Source organism: Cryptomeria japonica, chromosome 9 (assembly GCF_030272615.1).
Source record: "Cryptomeria japonica chromosome 9, Sugi_1.0, whole genome shotgun sequence".
Taxonomy (NCBI): Eukaryota; Viridiplantae; Streptophyta; class Pinopsida; order Cupressales; family Cupressaceae; genus Cryptomeria; species Cryptomeria japonica.
Genome location: NC_081413.1, coordinates 513,687,077 through 513,712,300, shown reverse-complemented (window position 1 = coordinate 513,712,300; position 25,224 = coordinate 513,687,077). Strand labels below are relative to the sequence as shown.

General features: G+C 36.8%; 1 protein-coding gene across 3 annotated transcripts in view; it reads right to left on the bottom strand.

The window, feature by feature from the left end:
* Positions 1-1,258: 1,258 nt before the first annotated feature.
* The window catches only part of LOC131066943 (phytyl ester synthase 1, chloroplastic), a 190,142-nt gene continuing 166,176 nt past the window's right edge, over positions 1,259-25,224 (bottom strand). For 2 of the 3 annotated variants that reach the window (XM_059211128.1, XM_058001844.2), the window contains exons 14-15: positions 1,952-2,061; positions 1,259-1,655 (exon numbers count right to left, since the gene is read on the bottom strand). In XM_059211128.1, the coding sequence (XP_059067111.1) occupies positions 1,465-1,655; positions 1,952-2,061 (301 nt within the window). In that variant the 3' untranslated portion in view covers positions 1,259-1,464. The remainder of the gene's footprint in view (positions 1,656-1,951; positions 2,062-25,224) is intronic. The other variant, XR_009358911.1, reaches the window with a different exon arrangement.

Sequence of the window (25,224 nt, the reverse complement as noted above, 5' to 3'; positions counted from 1 at the left end):
TCAATCCCAAGGTATTTGTAATCTGGAACTTCTTCAAGAGTGTTGCCTTCAAAGTAAAATTTATGCTTCTTTTGTTTCCTTTTATTTGAAAAAACCATGACTTTCGTCTTACCGATGTTAACTTGCATTCCCACTGTATTACAAAAATGCTCAAGGGCAAATAAATGCTCTTGCAAACCAAGGGTAGATTTGGCAACCAAAATGAGGTCATCCACATAAAAAAGCAACCTTATAACAAATTCACCCAATTGAATACCTTCGCCATTTTGCATGTTTAACCATTCTTCAAGCTTGTCAATGAATAAGCCAAACAAAGTAGGAGAAAGAGGACACCCTTATTTGACCCCAATATTACTTCTAAAACTGTTTGAAATGCCATCTGAAGTTCTGATTTTCACTTTAACATCTTCATAAAGCCTATGAACAACAGCTCTAAGATGAACCGGAATACCAAGTTCTTCCATCCTATTCCAAAACTTTTATCTCTAGGGACCATGTCAAAAGCCTTCTTGAAATCAACAAAACAACAAAAGACTTCTTCTTTCTTCTCCCAAGCTTTTTCAATTATTAAATAGAGCATAGCCCCCCACTCAGATGTGAGGTCTAACTAGAATTGCCCCCACCCGAGTGAAATTAAACCTCCACTTGAGTGGCAGATAATAAAGTTGAGGCTTTCAAGTATGTCACATCGCATTCCAAATTATCCTATTGCTTATGTCTACTGGAATCCCCTTAGCAGTAACAATATTATATTGTGATGATTGATTGAATCTTAAATTGAGTTTGATAGAATATTTTAATTATTTTATTGGGTAAAAAATTACATGAACTGGACCCATAATGAAAAAATCACGCCCCACCCCACACTATTGGACCATCTCCTCTATTCTATTTGTTATCACGCAACATATATAACTCATAAGCCCACATTTTATTAATAATAAATTTTAAAAATCCTGTTATCTTATGCTCTATGGCATTAAAAGTATATAATTTTGTATTGGTGACAGTTATCTTTTTGCTCTCAATTTTGGTTTAGAGTGGTGTTTTGGACTTTTTGGTAATGACATTTATAATGTATTAATGCTCATTGAACTGTATTTGTTCACTATATTAACGTATATATTTGTGTCAAGATATAGCATTCAAAGAGAGCTTAAGTGAACTTGAGAAAATGAAAAGCGTAACTAAATACAGAATTGGGAGAAAATAGAATAATCTAGAATTTTCTCTTTGATAAGAGCAGCCAACGGCTACAGAAAAGAATTGGACTCAAACTTTTATTTACTTTATAAAGCTAAATAATTGAAAAATACAAGATCGCTACTGCAGGATATCTTGCACAGACTTGGTAATAATTTAACCAATTTCAAGTTTTCCAAGAGCTAAATTTAAAACAGAGTTCATATAATGAGGTTGGCCAAGCCTTTTCTTCGTCTTGATAGAAGCTAGCGAGGCCACAAACTATGGCTCAAAGGCGGGTGCTTGACGTGTGAAATTCCAGGTTGCTTCATATAAAAGCCTTGGTATGATCTGTCTGTAAGGATCTTCTTTTCGCTTCTCCTGCAAATAGCTCATACCTGCTTCTACCTCACCTTTAACATGCAGGTACAGTGAATGCGCTTTCTCCCTGTCCTTCAGCTCATTCTCTCTTCCTGCAAACGGAGAAATTCAAATCTTTTTATAAGGCATTCATAACACAATCTACAGCAATGATCAATTGAAAGAAGTGATAAAAAGGGAGACTCTAAAATCAGGATTAAATCATAAGTTTCCGTTGAATACAGAAACAGACCATAAACAATAATGGAGACGCAGATAATATCAAGTCTACTCGTCATGCCCTTCATTTTGGGCATCAAGATGGGGTCCAAATTCAGATCAGATTGGCTTCTGAGGCTCTATTTTTTTAATGATAATTAATAAACTTGCCAGAACAATACTCGTGTACCTGCAGTTGCAATGGGTTTGCCAAATAAATAATAAAGCCTTCCAGGGATTTTTGGGGCCATCCCTGGAATATGCACCTCCTGGTTTGCAACCTCCCCAGGCATGTCACTCCTGCTCATGAAAATTAAAAACTAATTATAGAGAATATAAATTCCAACCAATAAAAAATAATTGCACTTATCTGCACGTAAAAAATACTCCAATCCAAATTTTCTTCATAATACATATTTAAGCTAAGACTATGTCTTTCTTTTGTTATTTCTTGTATGACTGTACTTTTAACAGCTTAAAGCTTCCATGGCCAGTAGTTATTTAAGGAAAGTTTGCGAGACAATTGGGCAGACAGAGGACATAGATGTCTCGAATCTCCTTGGTGAACCATCACCAAGATGAAAGTAAACATTTTATAGCATATTTTACTTTAGTAAAAATTTTCACAACATAGGATTATTTTTTAGACTCGAAACACATCATCGTGAATCATGATGACAAACTTCATGGGAATTCATTTCTCTATAACCCTTACGTACACTGGTGAATAACCACAAAACCTACAAAGAAGACAACGTTATTATGGTGAACATTGTGGTGATGACTAAAGTATTAAAACTCTCATATAGTGAAAAATCCTACGAAATCAAAATACCTAAAACCTTTTCTGATAAGGAAAGAGGCTAGAAAAAATGTGCTTTGTGGATCGCCTAGCCTTATAATTGACCAGAGCTCATGGAAAATTGTAATCAATATGACTAGTAGTAAAAATTCCAACAGAAACAAAACACCTAACCAATACTGCACTATATATATTTTTTAAGGATAAATACTACAGGGTAGCTCCCTTTAATTAAACAGTAAAAGAAGTACATAGTAAAAATCGGGCTCAATGGTACAGATATCCTATTCTAGCCCCAATTTTTAAAAGTCTATTGACTACTTCCTAAGATAGAAGCCGGTTGTTTGCATTTGTTAATTTTAAATGAGCAGAGAAAACATATTAATAACACAAAACAACAGAAAGGAAAATTAGAGACAAACACACTACACAACGAATTACGTGGTTCACCATTAATGGCTACATCCACGGGAAGAAGGGAAAATCTTGTATTAACCGTTACACCAATACACCATACGTGATCTGCACTCATTTAATTATACAAATGTTTAGCTCTTCAAATGAAGAGACGAGAAGACAAATAGTTAAGTGATCATTGGATTTCACATTCCCAACAATCTCCCACTTGAAGTTTGTGATGTCCCCACTCTAGTCACTTTCAGTGACTGATGGGTTAGCCTATTATTTTGGACGCTCGTAGGCTAACATTCGAGATAGAGAGTCTTAGTGACAGTTCCACTTCTTCACTTCAGTCTTGGTTTCAGTTCCAAGACCTTTGCAGTCAATGTATGGGCTTAGTTGAGGGACTTACTAAGTCAATCTGACAGTTGTGATATTTTTAGTTGGAGCACCTGGACACATGGGGGTTATTCAGTGTTGACCCCAACTTCTTACGACATGTCAAAAGACTGAATATTGAGGGAGATATTAATATTTTAGTGGTTAAGTTATTTATTTAACTTAGATGGATATTATAAAGTCATAAAGTGACTTTATTAAAATTATATGCCACTTAAATATTATAAAGTGACATTAAAAGGGCACTTAAAATATTAAAAGTGATTTTAAATCATTTAAATGAAAAAAGTGCGTCCAAGATGAATTTAAACTATTGAAAAGTGATTTAAATACATTTAATGTATTTAAAATTGCATTTGGGCATACTTTAATGGAATTTGCGCCTTTGAGGTTATAAGGGGGAAAAAGGCAATTAAAACTCTATTGATGATTATTTGAAATTGCTTTGCTTTGCTTGTGGATTTTCCGAGACAAGGGTTTCAAAGGGTTTGCTATTGAAGAACGAAAATTCTTCATGGATCTGTGATTCTGAGGCTATAAAAGATCACCTAAATTATTGCAAACTGGGAGGGCTTCATTCAAGAGTTCTTTATGTGCTTCATCAGAGGTTAATGTATTCAGTTATTTGCAGATTTTGAATAAGAAGAGGGGCATTCAAGTTTAGACGTCCCATTTGCAGCATTTTGAATTCAATAAAACAGCCGTACACTTCTCCTTTGCTGATCGTACACTTTTCAGCTTGCCATGTGGGGGTTCTAGGAAGGACATTTTTGACTGGAGGCTAAAACGCCTCCCTTATTTGCATTCTGGTGACACCATCCTCAACGCCTAGCTTTGATAGGTTGATTCATCTACTTTTTGGCCTGGAGAAATTGTATTCTAGACTTGTACACCTATTTTGGTCAATTTCCCAGTTTTGGTTGGCAAACACCAAAGTTCTTCATTTTAAATAAGCTAAGGACCTACGGGTATGCAATTAGCAGTAGAATTAATTGTATTAGTTATCTTATTCATAATATAGTTGCAATTGCTCTCAATTCCGTTTCTATTCAGTTTTATGTGCAATTCTTGCTTGGCAAACTTGTTATTTTTTACTTTATATTATTCAAAACTATTGAAAAACACAAAAACAAATCAAAATTAGCATTTCAAGAGAGTTAGAACCAGCAGGGTTCTTACAAATTCCAACTAGTACAGCCATGAACAATGACATCCCCTACATTTCCACTTCAAATCTCACATTTCAACCAAGCCTTTAGAAGATTTTAACTTCGTCAAAGATTGTTGAAGGGCATTGCAAATTAATCTTCTCCAAATTCTATCACACACAAAAAAATAACAGCTGAATATATTCTCTTACAACTTTTATAGGTACAAAATCACCCATAAATCCATGATCAGAAACAAATTCACCTCTTTGTCCTACGGTATATAATTCATCCAGACCATAAATACCAGGATCATATTTGATACCTAAATCAATGTGCCCCTGAATCCTAAAACTAAAACAACCTGTATCACTGAATAATCCACTCTCCAAAAGCTGCCCAAGCATTTCTTCTTCTCTTCTTAGCACCTCCGCTCCTCTGTTCTATTTTGAATGCGTTCTTGATCCTCATAAGTTTTCTTAAGCACATGAGAACATCAAGTTTGTCAGAATGACCAAACCTTAAAATATTGTTCTAGCCGAGTAGGGTGGTGAACATTGACTACACGTTAATTTGTGTTTGCAAATGTGTAAAACCTTTGGCCGAGATGATGCTATGCATAGCAAGCGTCTATCAATTCACATGGTCCAGATACACCACCCAGTCAGAGGTCATGCTAGTTAGGAGGATCCTATGGTGCGTGATCGAATAGAGTAGTGTAGGGTCAAAACACCGGTCTCAGATGGCATAGATCTACTATATTGGTTACACCCTCGTGAAAAGGGTAAGGCCACTTCCAATAGGAAGATGTGCGGGTGACCGCCAAGTCAATGGTTGGGTGGTAAATCACCCTAATGATATTTTCCCTCTTATCAAATAATATGGATCATAAAGAAATACCAACACTTTAGCTGTAATTTCTAAACCCCTCTTGTACTTGAAAAGAAATGAACTCAAGTTAAAATAGATCTTGTTATGTTTATATGCTTTCCACTCATACAAGATTAGTTGATGTTTATGTTTATGTTAAAAAAATGTTAAATACTCCTTTACTTTTATGTACAACACAAAAAAAATCAGTTCTATGTTTTTATCAATTTAAAGATTGTTATGGAAAGTTATTTTCTCATTCTTGTTTAGTTTCAGTATTTTAGTTCATTACAAAAATAACTCTATGTTGTAATAGGCATATTTTCAAAGAAGCCCATCATGGTTGCTTGCAAGAAAAGTATCGTGTAAGAGATCTCACACTTTCTCTTCAATCATGATTGGATTCATTTTGGGCTATCACCATCCATTGTGTCTAACCATGACACTAGGTTTGTTAGACATTTCTAGCAATCCTTGTTAAAGAGATTAGATATGTAACAATCAAAATTTTCTAAAATAGAAAATTACATTATCTTTTACTAATTCTAAGGAAAGAAATTCATCTATTACATGCTCAGCTGAAAATGAAAATCGCTAATAACTAACTTTCACTTCAACTAGCTATCCATGTCAGCAGGAAGGAAAATAGCTAACACCTCATCAACTTTATATTCTTAAGAAAAGAAAGAGAATGGTTAAGAGTTTACAAAATAATGAACTTTCCAATGAACAAATGCTTACTCATTACAATTGGGAGATGGGGAGCATCACCAAGGGATTTTCTGCCCAACCAAGGACATAAGTCCCTTGTGCCACTTCCTACTAGAAGGGCCCGAACCTTCGCAAGGAAGGCAAATAGAAGATAGAGTAAATGCCAATATGCCTCTGAACTTGGTGTTTAGAACATACATTGACTAACCGATCATACACTATAGGTATTCACCTAACTTGCATGACACTATGGCTACTGGTGCAACTAACTCTAGAGAATTGATGGATGCATGCAGACTACAGTGCTGCCTTGGTCAAGATTTCATTATAAGCACATAGGAGTGCAATCAATGTCCACCGACCTTACTCAGCATAAGGAATGAAGAATTGCGTGCTTGCAACTTACCCTTGGGTCCATCTGATCAATGGTAAACTTTGAAACTAAAAACAAGGTGGGTAGAGGCATAATCCTTCCATAGGAATTGTTGTCATTTTTATGACACCCTTGGTCCATCAGTTAGAACCAATTAGAGATATGTTTATGGACCAACACTACCCCAATTGATCAAGGAAAAAAAAATGGAATCATGAAGTGTGAAGTGTTGTCTTGACCCTGGAACTTCGGAATCTCGTGATCCAAACGTTCCCAAGCTTTAACCTTCCTCAACCCCAGAAACCCAAGTTTCCCAAGTCTTCCAACTCCGGATTCCCAAGTTCCTAAGCCTTTTCCTTCTTGGAACCCTAGAATTCCGAAATTCCCAAGTTCCTGAGCCTTTTTCTTCCTTAATCCTGAAACTCCGGAATCCCATGATCCCAAAGTTCCCAAGCCTTTGCTCTCCTTGACCCCGAAACTCCAGAATCCCGTGATCTCGAAGTTCCCAATCCTTTGCCTTCTTTGACCCCGGAATCCCGAAATCCCGAAATTCTCAAGTTCCATGCCTTTTCCTTCCTTGACCCCGGAATCCTGAAATTCCCAAGTTCCTAAGCCTTTGCCTTCTTTGACCCAAGCATCCCGAAATTTTCCAAGTTCCATTCCTTTTCCTTCAGTGATTTTTTTAGTGGCTAATATTCGTCAATTGGCTATTTTTTAAAATTTGGAAATTAAAATTTGGCTAATAGTTCAAGTTTTAAGGTGACCTAAATTGCCACATTTTTACAAAATTTTATTTCAATCTTTATTTAAATCGCCAGAGAATTTATTTTATTAAATTTTTTAACTCAAAGATTTGCCAAAATATTCGATACATGGTTGGATCAAATTTGCCAAAATTTTATAATTTATTGTAAAAAATTAAATTAATTCGCCAATAATGCATCATAATTATTAGTTACTTTAGGGTTCTACCAACAATCTTTAGTTGCCACCATTGATTCAAAATATAATCTAATGACCATCATTGCATTCCATGAGGTAAATTGTACCTACAAGTTGTAATGCTCATGGAGGTTAAGTTGGTTTTCAATTGTTGGCCTCAATGAAAACCAATGGTCTAAAAATAATTTTGGGCCCCATGAGTATTACAAATTTTAAGTACATTTTATTTGACGAAATACAAAGAGGGCTATTGTACTAGATTAATTTAAATTAGTGCCAGTAACTAAATAAGGTAGTGTTTACCCTTTAAACTCATTAATGATTTCCACCTTAGGCCTCTACTTTTCTATAAGAAATTATTTTTTTAAATTATTTTTTTTGCAATAGTAATTAATGCATACTCGTATTATTTTCTAAAGATTCGCCAAGATTTTCTACCAAAACATTTTGATGTAAATAAATTCGCCAATAAAATTAATATTTTTCTTTTCAAAAATGAAAGATTCGCCAATAAAAAGTATTATTTTTATCCAAAATAAATAAAAATTTGCCAATATTTTATATCTTTCTTTAAGGGGGGGTTTCTTAAAGTTATCACTGTTTTCCTTCCTTGACCCTGGAATCCTGGAATCCCAAGTTTACGACTTGCGACACTTCTAGATGGTGTGATCAACACTCAAAGCTCTTAACACTCCATCAATTCTTGCGACTCGTACACTTTCATTCATGGAGCTACAAGGGCGCATTTAATGTTTTTGCACGATTGTCATCAAGTGGAATTCAGGGCCATGCTTCTTTATGGTTACTTCATGGCCTCCATGTTAGGCCCGCATGCTCTGACTTTGGAATGTCAGACAATCCACCTTCTAGAAGTACTTTTCTTCTTGGGATTGCCTTATCAAGGTATGGCTTGGTTGCTTGCATGTACACCATATCAGGTCCATGCACTTCCTTGCATTCCCTGACTGACATTCCTCTGCACACACAAGGGTCAAGGCTTCTCTTCCTTGACCAATGGTCTCTCCTCTATGACTAGTTTTCTATATAAAGGTTGTTAAACCTCATTGCAAAGGGTTCTCTCCCTACTAGCTTGAGCTATTCTTAATTTCTTAAGCCTCATTGCAAAGGGTTCTCTCCCTACTAGCTTGAGCTGTTCATGGTTACTTGTCCTCGAATATAACAGAAGTTGGCCTACTTTAATCAAATATCAAACACCAATTCTACAAAACCAAACCGTCAATGATAAACGGTCTACCTTGATCAAATATCAAATGCTGATATAACAGAACAAAACTAACAAGGTAAATGGTCTGCCTTAACCCACATTCACAATGGACTTGACCACATGCATAATGACATTCAAAACAACAAATACCAAGGACATGATCTGTCTCGTCCATAATCAGTTAAGAAAGAACAAGCCTACACTAGAATAGACTGCTAATATAGAGTTACAATTTAGAATAGAGGGTTCAAACTCTGCAAGTTTCATTCAGCTTACCCACAATGATAAACACATTCGATCAAATCATGGCTGGAATGGAATTTGTAGAGTTCCTTCCAACCATACTATGATTTAGTATGCTGAAAAGAAATTGAAATCCGAGCCTTCTTTCACTGTTTATACAATGCATAATTCATAACAATCGTATTGAAAAACAACATTAACAACAACTTTGCATATACGAGCATATTTCTTTCCAAAATAAAGCAACATCAAATGCCAAAAGACATATAGTAGAACGATTTTAAAACAGAGAAGAGAAAACATCTCTTGCTTGAGAGATGACAAAGGAGAAAACATCTCAAGTCTTCTACGGGCTCGAGATATTCGGCTTGGCTCCTTTCACAAACAACAAACTCCCCACGAAGTACCAAACGGCAGCACACAAAGATCTGCCCAAGCACTACATTAATCGATAGCCTCACGAGCTTCGCAAAGTAATGAAAATATCAGTATCACCAAGAGCAATACGATCACCACAAACTCTCCCAATATACAATATTACAGAGCAGAATGCACAAAGTTTCAATGCAGGAAAACACAATTCTTCTGAAAATCAGAACAGCAAACCCCACGACATCACTGAATGCCATATTAATAACAAAGAACTTCCTATCAAGCGCTGGCCAAGCACTGACATCTTTAGCAAAACATTCTATAGTTGCAAGAAAACTCAGCCACCAAGATGGTGGTCTCCACATCCACTGTCGGTGGTCTAAACTTGTAGCGCAATAAATTAAGCAATGCTTACCATAGAATAAGCATATCACAATGATGGATATCTTAATATCCATACACGTACGGTTTCAACGTACATGTCTGGGTATTAATATATTCATAAGCTATGGGTTCAAAATAATGCCATCGAAGATCCCAAGTAATATATATATATATATCCTCAATAAGCCATATCAAAAGAGAGAGACATGAATAAAATATCCATCACAACACGACCAAACTCAGACTTAAAAATTTTGACTACCTGACGAAACAAGGGTAACAAACTAACTCAAGGTTGACATCAGAAGAGTGATATGGTCCTTATTCTACTAAGGCCGAGATGTTCAAAATGTACGTCCGATTAACCGGACCCAGGACTCATTGGCAATGCTCATTTCTAATATCTACGACCCTCTCCTTGATGATACTCTCCCTCCCACCTGAGGGTATGGGCATCCTGCATCCGATTGGTTGCATGAAAGAAATCAGTTAGTCAGATCTTAACCAGTAATAGCTTTTCAAGATGAAATATCAATTATCAAAATTACTTCTTCAACCAATTCCTACTCTTTAAGAGTTTTTCTTCCATATGAGAAAATAAATATTAGACCTTGATTATCCAATCTTAATAACCTAATAAGCATAATTCCAAAGTCAAGAAAGAGGGATGTAACAAGATACACAATTGGATTGGTCCATAGTTCTCCATTTGCAAACAATGACCAAATAGAGGTGGTCAATCACACTCTTGCAACTTTTGTGCATTACAATCACATGCATCCCCACACATGAGATGATAGCCTTCTCCACATCTAGCACGCCTAAAATAAAGCTTTGCATAATTTGATGAGGCATAGTCTTTTCTAGACATGTCTTGGGTTCCATCTAGCAATACCCTTGGACATATCCTACTTTGCACCATCCACTACAAGGTCGCACAGATTGGAACAGTAAGTAGATAAAAAGCAAAAGTTTATGTAGCATATTTAAAGTATACACTAGTAGGTTCAATGGACTTCTCCCATGCCAATGAAAAAGCAAAGCATCATGGTGAGCACTACACACCTCATGAACTCAAGATCAATGACAAAGACTAGTTGCATCTACAAAAAAAAAGCACTTTAAAGGTCCATGCAAGAAGAGGAAACCTCTATGTTGTGGTCCATATGCTATTCTGCACATAGTTGGTGAAAGCACATTCATTCTCCATCTGTTTCAATACCTATGTTTACATATAGTATTAATGTGGAACTCCTCAAGTCATATTTCCCTTCTCTTGTGGAGGCAGCATAAGCCCAAAATTCTTCAGACTTGGATCCTAAGAACTTGTGCATAGTTGTTTCAAGATCAAATGATTCAAACAACCACTGCTAACACTCATCGAGGTACATACCACTTGTTCAAAGTGGTCAAGGAAAGGCACTATGCAAATCATGCAAAATTGTACAATATTTAGAAACTATGTGTTCAATTTCCACAACTCAACAAACATGCAATTGGGGTCATCACTTCTCAAGAATGGGAGAATTACCCAAGCATGGTCATGTAACCTTTAGAGAACCTTGCACATGTCAATATTACTTTATGGAAGTGTATGATTACTTGTAGCATCTCATGCAAGTGCGGAAGCACATCTAGTGCATCACACTAACATGCAAGCTTTGGCAATTATTCATGCAAAATATGGCATAAGTCAGGCTACACACAATGACCGGCGTAGTCTACAACCCTACACGTGACAGATACACACCATTTCACCTAAAGCCTGCAAACTTGGAAAGCCAACCATCAACAATTATGGAATATGAACTATTCTTATAATTGTTTCATTGTAACACTCATGCATATATTTTGTGCATACAAACATTCAACTGTTCACACTGAAGATCATGACAATCCAAGAGATATAGATGTCTAGACAAACCAATTGAATGTGTTCACCCCTTTCACTGCCTTGCTATCTATATACATCCGTTGTACACATCCATTCCTTCATTGAATAGAAGGACACATTTGCTAAAGTTTTCAACACGTTTGAATAAGTAATAGTTAACCATGTTTTCCTTTTACTTTGCATATTCTATAATTTTGTCTTTCAGTAAGATAGGATTGTCCCCCAAAGTTCGAACTAGCTGGAATCCACATCAAATATCATCTTAAAAATCATTGCCGAAAGGCTGAAATCTCCCTATCACAATTGACTTCACAAAACCATGTTTAAAAGCCAATGCCATGTTTAAAAGCCAGAGTATGGCTTGAGAAATTGTAATGTCTTTTATCTCCTATGATATATTTTGTTGTTTGATAAAAAAAGTGTCTATGTATACATTCTCAAGATTTAGCTTTTCATCTTATTATTTTCATCTAAAACATTATTTAATAAGAGTAACATGGAAGGTCTTCCCATTTTGCATGTATCTGAGAGATATTGTTTCCCATCTCAATATGTTTATCATCGAGGCTTGTCAAGAAAAACTAAGGATTATATTTATTTTGCAATCAATTGCTTTCTACTCCAACCTACAAAGACATTGGGCTTACCCATGGAAGCATAAATTGTGAAAAAATATTTTTTTTTTGTGATTTCTCATGGACTTTGGCTGCTCAACATTTTTTTTGGTGATAAACTCACAATTTTCTGATAAACTCCACACAAATAATTTAATTGTAATTCTTTTCACAATTTACTCACCAAAAATCATGATTTTTTTTTGCCTATTGCATGAATCTTTCTCTCTTTTCAAAAATTCTATTCCTAACCCAATTTTTTCCTAATTAAATCACAGCTTTTTGAAAGAATCTTTATATTTTGGTTTGCTAATTTATTCCCAAGAACAGAGTTTGTGACTGAGTTGACCATCTCTTTCCACAAGTAAATGAATTCAAAAAGTCTTTCAGCAAATAATGTTTAAGAATATTTTCAAAATAGAACCCCTCATATTGTTATATTTTTCATATATTCTTATAAGAAGGGTAATTACAAATAAGATTAAATTACCGTAGATCATAAAATGAATCAGTGATTTTTCATAAGATTATTAAAAAGCGACTGCATAATATTGTATGCATCCTTACAAAATCTTGACGAGGAATTAATAATGATTTAACTGATATGGGAAAGCGATCTCCATGAAAAAACATGTTTGAGTTCAGTGCATACTTTTCTTTCAAATGTTATACTTGTACATGTGATGCATTTCTTCACTTATTGTACTGTTGGTTGAAAATTTTGTACACTTGGGGAAATATACAAAATTGTGGTTTCAACCACAGTGTGTGAGTAAAACTCTCCTAATTAAGGGAAGGCCCCCCCTATCTGACTACAACTTTAAAAATAAAATAGGACGGGACAACAGTCTTTCTTCTTCTTTCAAGAAAGGCAATATCCTTTTCTCTTCACAGAAAAGTGATAGTGATTTGATATAAAACAGCAGTAACAACTTTCGAAATGAAATGAGAGAAAGGAAATGAAGTTTCTTGAAAGCTCAAAGGCTTCCTTCAGGACGGGACAGATATATCAAGCTCAAAGTCTTGATTATGTGAAGTCCTATCTACCCTTTTCTCTACTAATTTTATTAAGAACAAATTATAACAGCACAAAGACTGAAATATCTTATTCTTTTTACGCAAGACAACAAGAACAAGTGTGAGCTCAAAGACTCACAACTATTTCTCATAAAATCTACTTCCTTCTAAACTCTGTTAAGAACAAGTGTAAGCACAAAGTCTTACAACTTTTTTCCCAACAGAACTTCTACTTTAACTAAATTAATCTCCAATTTCTTACACCCAAGCCATACCAAGGAAGACCATCATATATGATCGATTCCTTGCCTTGGATGATGCATCTCATCATCCAAGTCTACCAGAGAGGACCGGCCAGGTCCGTCTCTTCTTGGATGAACTTTGTCAACCAAGCCATAACATATATGCATATAGATATTTAGTATATACTGCCTACCAAGGATTATCATAATCCCTGTATTAGGCTAAGGGAATTTCCTCCCAATAGCCTCCATCATATAGCCTATTATTCCTATTACATTCTACAATTCATTATCATTTCCCATTCCATAATCTACATTTACATATTCCTAACTTAACATGTATTCCATAACATATATTCAGAAAAATATTCATTAACATGTTTTCAAGAATATTCATTAACATATATTCGAAAATATCCATTATCCTATATTCACAATTTACTTATTGACGTATATTCAGAACTATACATTAATTTGTATTCATTAACATATATTTACACATATTCATTAATATATATTTACACATATTCATTAATATATATTTAAAACCATTCATTAACCTATATATTAAAATATTCATTACATATATATGTGTGTGTGTGGCACGCATGTCCACACACATATATACACTCTGTGACACCACTTACCTGTTCACAATCCGCAGTAGTAGTTTCCCGTTTATATTTTGTCCTTTGCTGTTTGCAATCTGCCGTGGCCGTTTCCAGACCTCTCTTCCCCTCCTTTCTCTGTCTACCCCTCAGTGGCCCCCCTCTTTTCCTATGTTCTCCCCCCCCCCCCCCCCCATACCTCGTGAAGGGTTGCATCCCTCCACGATTACCCCCCTGCACGAAAGGATGCGACGGTGGTCGCAGCCTAGGCCGCGATTATCGTCGCACCACTTCGTGCGAGGGGGGTAATCGTGGGGCCTCCTTTTGTAATTTGCATAGTTTGTAGCTTAGTCTATAGTGTTGTATTAATATTTTAATTTAATAATACTTTTTCTTTATTATTTTATATATTAAATACATTAACATTTTAATCGTTAATTTAATAATATTTTTCTTTATTATTTTATATATTAAATACATTAACATTTTAATCGTTAATTTATATTAACCTTATTTAACTAACAATATTTAATGATTTATTTCCTCTTTAGAATATTAACATTATTTAATAAATTTACATCGGTGATACTTTTCTATACTAATTTTATTAAGAACAAATTATAACAGCACAAAGACTGAAATATCTTATTCTTCCTATGCAAGACAACAAGAACGAGTGTGAGCTCAAAGACTCACAGCTATTTCTCATAAAATCTACTTACTTCTAAACTTTGTTAAGAAAAAGTGTAAGCACAAAGTCTTACAAATTTTTTCCCAATAGAACTTCTACTTTAACTAAATTAATCTCCAAAAATTGCAGCTCAAAGACTGCAAATCAGATTCGATTAAGTTCTCAAAGAAACACTTGCAAGAAAGGTAATATGGAACACAAACTCAAGAATGTAGCACAAAGACTCAAAGTTTGAGCAATTTTCTTCTATTCCTTTCAATTCTTCAATTTACAAATAAAAGTTCAAAAACTTCTTTGCTGCAATTTGGCAAAGTTTTTGTTTGTTTTCCAAAAGATAAAGATTACAATAGACCCCTAAAGTATTTATAGAAGAGGAGCCTTGAGAAAAAGTGGGAGGATCCTAACTAACTTGAGAGATTCTCTCAACCACCAAGACTTATTCCAACTACAGTCCTAATTGAACTCAACCTGTAGTTGCCTTACATGTAATTACAAAAGTGCAAGGAAAGACTTGACTGATAATTTATAAAAGGTTTTTACATGTAACTTGTCAAAACGAAAATACAACTTAGAGATTACAAATCTGGAAAAATACATCATGTGTTGAAAAACACTTAAGCTGCAGTATGTGAAGACATGAATCCTTCGAACTTCTGGATGATCATTTGTAGCTCAACGGGAATCGGTTCGTGGGTGTTCTTGGCAACAACCATGGCCTTCACAATGGTATCATGACATCGAAGAAGCATGGAGTTGTTCTTCTCCATTCTAACTCGTTGCAAGAAGCCTTCTCACAATGGGAAATAATACCCTGAAATACTTCACCCCGCAATCTCATTGCATCATCAATCTCCTCAATGAGGGATTTGAGAACAAGGGCTTTATTCTCCAAAAGTTCTTGAAATTCCAAGTACATGACCCTAGAAGAAATAATGGCATGCTCCTGAAGAACGCTCAACTGTTGTTGGGGCATGGTGCGCCAGATTGTCAAACTATCTTCAACCTTTTCTAGATTCTGTTTGAAAGTGTCGAAGGTATGATTCAATTTCTCTTCAGTGGCCTCCAACTTAGACATCATTTGGAAAATGTCTTTTAGCACTTGTGCACATAGATCATGAAGTTGATCCACCCAAGAATCCAATTCTTGTACTTTTTGAGCAGCTCTTTCAACTCCCCGAATCGGTTCTTGGGAACCAGAAGAACTTGTAGGATTACTCCCTTCACCAGTAGGTTTTGTAATTTTATGAACAACTGCAACAAGTTGCCGATTCTCCTCTTCTAGCTTGTCTTTCTTTGCTAGAAGTTCGTCATACCGCTACACTAGTGAGGCTACAGATTGTTGGGCATCGTGTTTGACCATTTCATAAGTTTGTTTGCCCAATTCTATCCTTGTAACCCTGTAATCAGCAGCTTGCATTTCCTCACATGGCTTATCCGCAAGGGGCTCAACAATTTCTGCTATTTTCATCTTATTGCTATCAACAGTCACTCTTGAGATTGTCTTGGCCTTTTTAGCAACCTTGGGCCTAGACCGTTTGAGTTGCTGATAGTCAAAGACATCAGGAGAGATTTTCTGCTTCTTCCTCTTTGGGGTAAAAGAACTAAGCCATGGAGGTAAAGCAACTAGTTCTCCTTGAGTAGCTGGTGAAAGCGAAGGAGAAGTAGTTTTTGTTTGAGCAGCCGTGGTCACCCTAGGAGGAGTATCTGTTTGGATGGCGACCATGGTTTGCTTAGTAACCAATGGGCAGGAAGATTGCCTCATAAATTCTTCAAAGCCAGAAGTGAAGGTATCAATCTCTGACAACTGGATACATGCAGGAGTATCCTCAGGAATTTCCAGCACACCCTCTTGTTGATGATCAGGAGGCGGCTCAAATGCTGAAATAGGAATGACATTCTGAGGAGACTCTTCCACTATTATGTCAGGAGGAGAAAGAGGCGTCTCAATGGAAACTGAGGAAGGAATCTCATGAGGTGAGTCTGAAGCTAGAGACTTAGGAGCACCATCAGATTGTTGTCCTTCTTTTGGATTATCAGGATCGATCACATAAACATGAAACCGAGACTTTTCCTTTCCATGAACTGTCACCTCCTCAGGAGGAAGCACTACTGCCCGACTAACCCGCAATTTGATCCTGGTGCCAGAAGACGATGCACCTTCCTTGTTGTCAATCTGAATCTCAGACTTACGTCCAAGAGGCCTCATAGAGTCATCTTCTTTCCCAACCTTAATCTTGATGAGTCTAACACCATTACCTTTGAGCCAAGTGTTGGTGTTACCAAAGATAGGCTGAAATCTTTCAAGAATGGACGTGCATTCTTTATGCGACCATTGGATTAAAGGAAGTGAAGCTTTTTCAACCCTTCGTGAAATATATTCAGGATCGAGTACATGCCCATCATCAATCATCCCTTGTGGAATATCCACCAAGTTCAAATCAATAACCTACTCAACAGTAAGCCTGTAGTAATCCATCTTGAGAACCTCCACTTCTGTACAGAGATCTACCCAGATATCCTCAATACGATGCACGTGTATGAAGGATTTCTTGATTTTTTCTTTCATACCCCGGTAATCAAAATTTGCCCTAGACTTAAACCTTTTGAGTTTAATCTCTTGCATCTGAGTCTCCATAGCTTTGGCTTTGACGGATGTGACAAGAGAATATTGGCCGATTTCCAATGGGTTTATTGTAGAAATCCCCATTCCGACTTTATGTCTGACAGACTGATGAGCGTGCACAACCATGATCTGTCTTCCCAACTCCATACGTATGATCTTATCAGTCGGGTATCTAGGGAGCATGTATGGCTGCCCACTATAACATTCGACCCTCATATAGGTAAAGGTCGGGAATTGAAGAAACAAGCACCCAAACTCATTCACTCTTTCTCATGCCTCATCTGACACCCTTCTGTTCTTTAGAGTCTTGTCAAACTGGCACATGAAGTAGCCAAAGAATGCATCTTGAACTCTTCTGAAATGCAATCTGCTGGGTCTCAAAGGCAGCTGATCATAATATTCCCATACAGGTATAAGCGAGCGGTCACCCTTGGTAGAAAGACCAAGGAAATGTCTGAGTGATGCTGCTAAATATACTAAGTATGAATTCATGTAGAAAGTCATGGCGGTAGGAACTTGTTGACGTGTCTAAAGTCGCATTGTTGCAAGCACCATATGGCCAACGCAGAATAGAATAAACTTGCTGAGTATCCTATCCTCTCTTGAGATAAGGAAATCCCTAGTGCTATTTTCTATGTTTGATCAAAGGGGACAACCTCAAGGTTTCATTTGTTAGGTCTTGACTGCGGGATTGCTCAGTGGTTTGATGTGTTTTTGCTGGAAACACAAGGGGACTTACGGTAAGATAGGTAATTGCTAGATGAGTTACCTGGAATTTTAATGGTCTTTCTTATCAAATGGTTTCAATCGGGTCGATACTGTTTTTCAGTAGGATTGCAGATTTTCTTGGTAAAAAAGGGAAAAAGGAGGGATAGAGAGAGAGAGAGAGAGAGAGAGAGAGAGAGAGAGAGAGAGAGAGAGAGAAAATATAAATTTAACTAAGATAACAGATTCAGTAAATAGACAGACACCTCCAAATAACTAGACTAAGCATTACCAGCCATTTAAGTACAATACTTGCATCAATCTAGTGCAATCTTTAAGGGAAAATTAAGTTTTCATGTTATCAAATACAACATCAGAACTTTTACATTCATTCAGTAAGCATTCAATAGCTGAACTAAGCATATGAAAGGTTCAAATTAACCATGCAGAAGGAAAGACAATCAGCCATTCCCTAATGGTGTGAACAACGAGGATTCTATCGGACATTTATCTGAAAATGCTATATAAAAGGAAAGGAACATTACTGAAAAATTCTAAATTAGTGAAGAAGGAGACCATGCACTCACAAGGAAACTTGAAACAGTCTTAACTTTGCATTAAATCCAGTAAATTTCGCCAGAGCTTCTGCAACAATCCAGGAACTTCTTACAAAATGAGGGAAAGCTAGTCCCTTAAATAGGCTCCAAAAATGGATGAATGGCCAAGATTTAATCTAAACAAGTGGCCCAGATTCATCCATAAAACATGGCTGCCCATACCCATAAATGGGAGGCAAATATCAACAACCACCCCAAAGGGAGTGATAACTACCCAAAAAGGTAATTAGAACATATCCAAAAATAATCCAAAAGGTGCATACATAAAGTTTTACATTTAGTTGACTTGGAAGTCAAACATGACCCTTTGGCCAAAAAGTGCACTTTCAAGATTTAAAAGGAAAAAGCACTTTCTCTTTTCCATTTGTAGATTCCTTTTCCAAGAACTCATCTTCACCATGCAAATATTCCTGCCAAAGATCACGACCTGCTGCCGTTCCTCACGAACATACTCTTGGAACCTGATGCATAATTGGAATAGCGGACTAAATGGAGGCATAGGACGATGACGAATTTTATATTGCATGCCTTAGAGGTACTGTCCACGTGCTTCAAACCATACTTGCAAAACTCGGCGAGCAATTCAAAAACTCGCGAGTAATCGCGATCCATAATGCCGCGCGAGTTAATCGCGGAAATACTCGGGGCGACTTTTTTATATACTCGCCACGATTTTTTTGGCAAATACTCGCCGTTAATGGCCAAAACCCGCTCGAAACGCGGCACAAAATGCGAGAAAAACGCGACTTAAGTCGCAGGCAAAAAAAAAACCGAAGTCTTTATTCCATTTCGTGGCTCGTGCAACTCCGGAATGCAAAAAACGCCACGCGATTTGCAGTAGGGTTTGCATTTGCACGCGCGACCAGGTTTTTACTTGTTTATTCGTGATCTTTTTGTATTGTTTTATTTCGAATACACAGTCATTTTGACTGTGTAATACACAGTCATTTGAAATGACTGTGTATTACACAATCAAAATGACTGTGTATTGTTTGCATTTGCACGCACGATCAGGTATCTTTTTGTATTGTTTTATTTCGAATGACTAAGACTGTGTAATACACAGTCATTTGAAAATGACTGTGTATTACACAGTCTTAGTCATTTCAAATGACTGTGTATTACACAGTCACAGTCATTTCAAATGACTGTGTAATACACAATCATTAGTAATTACAGTCATTTCAAATGACTGTGTATTACACAGTCATCAGTCATTTGAAATGACTGTGTAATACACAGTCATTTGAAAATGACTGTGTATTACACAGTCACAGTCATTTCAAATGACTGTGTAATACACAGTCATTTCAAATTTTCAAATGACTGTGTATTACACAGTCATCATTACACAATCACAGTCATTTCAATTTTCAAATAACTGTGTAATACACAGTCATTTCAAATTTTCAAATGACTGTGTATTACACAGTCATCATTACACAGTCACAGTCATTTCAATTTTCAAATGACTGTGTAATACACAGTCATTTCAAATTTTCAAATGACTGTGTATTACACAGTCACAGTCATTTCAAATGACTGTGTAATACACATTCATTTTCAAATGACTGTGTATTACACAGTCATCAGTCATTTGAAATGACTGTGTAATACACAGTCATTTCCAAATGACTGTGTATTACACAGTCATTTTCAAATGACTGTGTAATACACAGTCATTACAGTCATTTCAAAATTTCAAATGACTGATGACTGTGTAATACATTAATCATTAATGTACATTGTAATTAATGACTGTGTAATACACAGTCAATTGTGAAATACTCATAGTCATTTGAAATGACTGTCAACTGTGTAATGTCAATGTGTATTAAAGTATTTCATTTAAATTTAAATTTGAAGTTAAAAACTTAAAAAAATACACAACCAATTAAAAATTTTAATTTTAGAGAGTCATCTATTAATAGATGACTATAAATAAAATACAGTTATACAATCATTGTAATTTTTGGATGTTTGTGATTTTTTTTGGTAACAATGTTATTTATCTCTAAATGTTGCCTCTCTTTTGCTAGGTTCTTTTCCACATCTTTTTGAAAGAAAATGGATTCAGCTTCTACAGTTAAAGTTGGTGGCAAAAAGAGAGACCCTTGTTGGAAACATGGGAGACCAGGTCCAAAACGAGGAGATGTTTTTTGCAACCATTGCAAAAAAATTGTAAAAGGTGGCATTAATAGGTTCAAATATCACCTTGCAAAAATTCAATGCCGAGATACCACAAGCTGTACGGAATGTACTGAAGAGGCTACGAGAGATGCAATAGCAACGCTTGAAGCATATGATCAAAGGAAGGCAACAAAAAAGAGAACAGCAGAGGCAATGGCAGCCCCAAGGGCAGATTTGAGTTCCATGGGGTCACATACAGATGTGGGGACATCTGGTTCTTCCCTTGGGCCACGGATACGAGCAAAGGGAACTTTGGACAGCAACATGGAAAACTTCTTTATTCCACGTAACACTCCTGGTGCACAACCTGGATTGCTTGGCACTGCATGGAATAAAGAGGCTCACCAACAAGCCAAGGTGGCGTGTGCTAGATTTTTTATCTACAACGATGTTCCGTTCAATGCTATTTCTAGTCCATCTTGGGACCAATTGGTCACCGCGTTGACTGTGGCAGGTAAGGGGTTCAAATCCCCAAGCCGTTACGAGGTAAGTGGACCGTTATTGTAGGATGAGGTCCAAAACACTCATGCATTAGTGGAAGAGCAAAGGACTATTTGGGAAAAGAATGGCTGCACCATTCTTTCTGATGGATGGACAGATGGTAGGAACAGGACACTCATCAACTTTCTAGTTGCTTCAGGAGGACAGTTAGTATTTTTAAAATCAATTGATGCCTCCAATGAAGTGAAGAATGCGGAGACCTTGTGCAACATGTTGGATGAAGTGGTGATGGATGTGGGAGTGCAGAATGTCATCCAAGTTGTGACTGATAATGCAGCTGCATATGTGGCAGCCGGCAAACTTCTAATGGCTAGACATCCGACATTATTTTGGAGCCCTTGTGCTGCCCATTGTCTTGACTTGCTCCTTGAGGACATAGGGAAACTAAGTTGGGTAAAGAAAGTGGTTGAAGATGGAAGGAATATCACCAAATACATCTACAATCACACATGGGTCCTGAATCTTATGAGAGAGCACACTGAAGGTAAGGATCTTGTGCGGTCGGGGGTCACACGCTTTGCTACCAATTTCCTCACCTTGCAGAGCATACTTGCTACATTGCCCAACCTGAAGCGGATGTTCGTGAGTGAAAGATGGTTGGGGAGTCCTTATGCTACAAAGCCTGAAGCAGAGAAGGTTGTGATTGCCATTTTTGATACTAATTTCGCTCTACGCGAAAACTGGCGACTTTGGGTCCTTATGCGACCTCAGGACGCGCTGTTCTTTTACTCGGCGAACCTCGGATGCTTCATCATCACACGCTTATTAAAGGCAACTTCACAAGTTTGAACAATCTCTTGGAATTCGTGCCCGAGGGCTAGACTAGCCTAATGGAATCACCGGCTTCTTTTGCTCAATCATCATCTTACGGACGGAATGCAGGATCGCTCGAGAGGTTCTACGCGAAACTCAACAGGGCGAAGACAGAAAGGCCGAAAAAAAGGAAGGGGGGCCCTGTCGGTGACGGGGAGCGTGTGCAACGCACAACAGGACTGCTGCAAGTTGCTCGCATAAAGCATCACTGATAATCTCTCCCCATGATATATGATGGGATTGCCTTATGAACATGGTAAACTGATACATCCAGGGTTCGAAAACATTGGAGTGTTCAAGACCCATCATCCTACTGAGGAGAGTTATGATGTCTCCAATTTCCCACTTAAAGTCACAGCGGTACAACTTAGCCCACCTTGAGAAGGCGGCTCGTGGCTCATGAATCCACCTGTTAATATGACGTTTGCAATCCTTTTCCCTCTTGACATACTACTGGGCTGCACTATCCTTTGAAATTTCCATATAAACAGGTGCTGGTGGTATTCTGAAGACTTTCTCAATTGTATCTGCATCAAAGCGGATTATTGCTTCACCATCATCATTTTTAATGGTTCTCGTCTCCTTGTCAAAGCGATGGGCACAAGCAAGAATATATTCAGGTTCTAGGGCAGCCACTGGAAAAGAGGATACGTGATGGATGTGGCTATCCAACAACCGCGGCATATTACTATCCTGTGGATCCTCCAGTCTCTTGACAAATTCTAACATGTCCAAATGCCCTATCTCCATGTCTTTTATGCAGTCCAAAGGAGAGGAAACTTGCGAAGGTGAAACTTCATTCTGGTACTTGTCATATTTAGACTTCATCTTCTTTGGAATAGGAGAGGATGGTAAATCTGACATTGAAGGACAACCTGGTATACTGCGATGAAGACTTGAAAGTGTTAAGGCAACATCATAATCAGCTGCAACTAACATTTTTCCTTCTTCAAAAGGGAAGAACTCCAACCCTTGCACTTCACAATTTTGTGAGAGAAAGATGGGAAATAAATCGGAAATGCTAGGAATCTTGACTTTGACCAATTTCGGATTTTGGGGAAAATTTTACAAGTATACAAGTTGGGAAGAATGCACATGCAATCGGATATTTAAAACCTGAATGCAAGTATACTTGTAAAACGGAAAATGGAGAAATGAGTGAAAAATGAGAATTAGACTTGCGGGAAATGATGTGAACGGAAAGTAAGGATATAGGCGATATGGATGGATAAAAATGGGAAGATTTTGGGAATGTCACTTCCAAGAAAATGGGAAGAACTTTGGACATGCAATCCGGTTCTAAAAACCCGATTTTAGAAGGATGGGTAATTTTCATCTTTACAACTTGGAATTTCAACAAAAGATGGTTAAATTCTTTTAACCGTAAGGGAAGAACAATCATTTTCATCCAACTTGTAATCGGGATTTAAAATCTCGAATACAAGTAAAGAGGGAAAATGGGGAAAAACAATGCAATTCAAAAATTGCTTTACAAAGGGGAAAATCTCTCTCACAAAACCGATTTACAACTAGAAAGGAAAAACAAGAAAACAAGAAAACAAGAAAATGAAACATGAAAAGAAGAGAAATCATACCTTGCTTCAAACTGAAAATGCCTCTTCAAAAGATGATCAAGCTTTGAAAGAAGGAAGAAGATCTCTTAAATAGAGAATAAACCGTATTCTAAACCCTTGCCACGTTTTTCAAAAACGCCTTGGGCAGCAAAACGTGGCACCAAATGCAAATCAAATGGCACAAGAAGTGGCCAATCCTCCATCAAACCTCAACGCCTTGGCATGAAGAGCAAAAACGACCTAGGAGATTGCAACTTAATGGAGTTTGGATCCCCCAAAACAACAACAACGTGGTAAACTGTTTGGCAGAAAATAAGGGTTGAATCATTCACCAAAATAGCAGCAACGTGTCCCATAGCTCACACAAATCGCTTTGCAACAAAAACGCCTCCTTGCTGCATGAATTTCTCCACAAAAAATTGGGAAGAATTTGTGGCAAAATTGGCTTATGAGAGGAAAATCAGGGTTTTGGAAAGGAAATACAAGTTTCATTTTACATGCAATAGAGAAAATCGCGTTTTAATTCCCATATTGCAAGTTTAAAATGTCACTTTTCCTTCAACAAGGCAAAATCAGGTTTTGGAAATGCAATTACAAGTTTAAAATTCCCCAATTTGCACTTTATGGAGAAAATCGGGGTTTTTGGGGCAAAATAGCAAGTTTAAAATGTCACTTCATTTCATTTTCTAGGCAAAATCGAGTTTTGGAGAGAGATGTACAAATTACAAATTACTTGTAAAGGGAAAATAAAATCCCTACAACAAGTTTTAATAACTTAACACATGTAATAGGGGTTTAAAATCCCTACAACAAGCAAAAGACATTAAAATAGGGGTTTTAGAAAAGAATTACAAGTTATTTATAAATATACAATCTAAAATTAACTTGTAACTTATCCAAAAAATCCCTATTATGACTTAAAAAGCCAAAAAGCATAAGGGGGAAAAAAAAAGTAAGTTACAAATTCTTTTTTCAATAAAGTGCACTTGTAATTAGCCAAAAATTTCCCTAAAATGACCAAAACAAATTAAAACTTGCAATTCAAGGAAAATTTTCCACCTGCAGTCAGGGAGAAAAAAACCCGAAATTGAAAAAAAGACAGCAAACAAACCCAGAATGCGATGAAATTCGAAAAGTGGTTCGAGGATGGAATGAGGATTAAGCCAGTCCAAGGATAAGGTGAAATTTATGCCTCGGGAAGCGTGCCATAGAGAATTTTTTTCATTTTTTGACTAAAAATTCATGTAATGGTCCTTCATTTTTTAAAACAAAAATGAGGACAGCATGTACTATCTCCTTTTAAAAAACACCTCCAACAGTTACGATCTCTTATGCTTGAATTTACCCCTAGTCTCAATTGGCCCCTTTCTCTTGGACTCATTTGATATTTCTTTGGAAATGGACCTTCCTTTCAAAAGGCTAGTTGCAAATATGGCTTTGTCTTCTATGCCTTCCCTGGGCTTTATCTATTTTGAGTTCACTACCTCTAGTTAGGACCTTTAATTG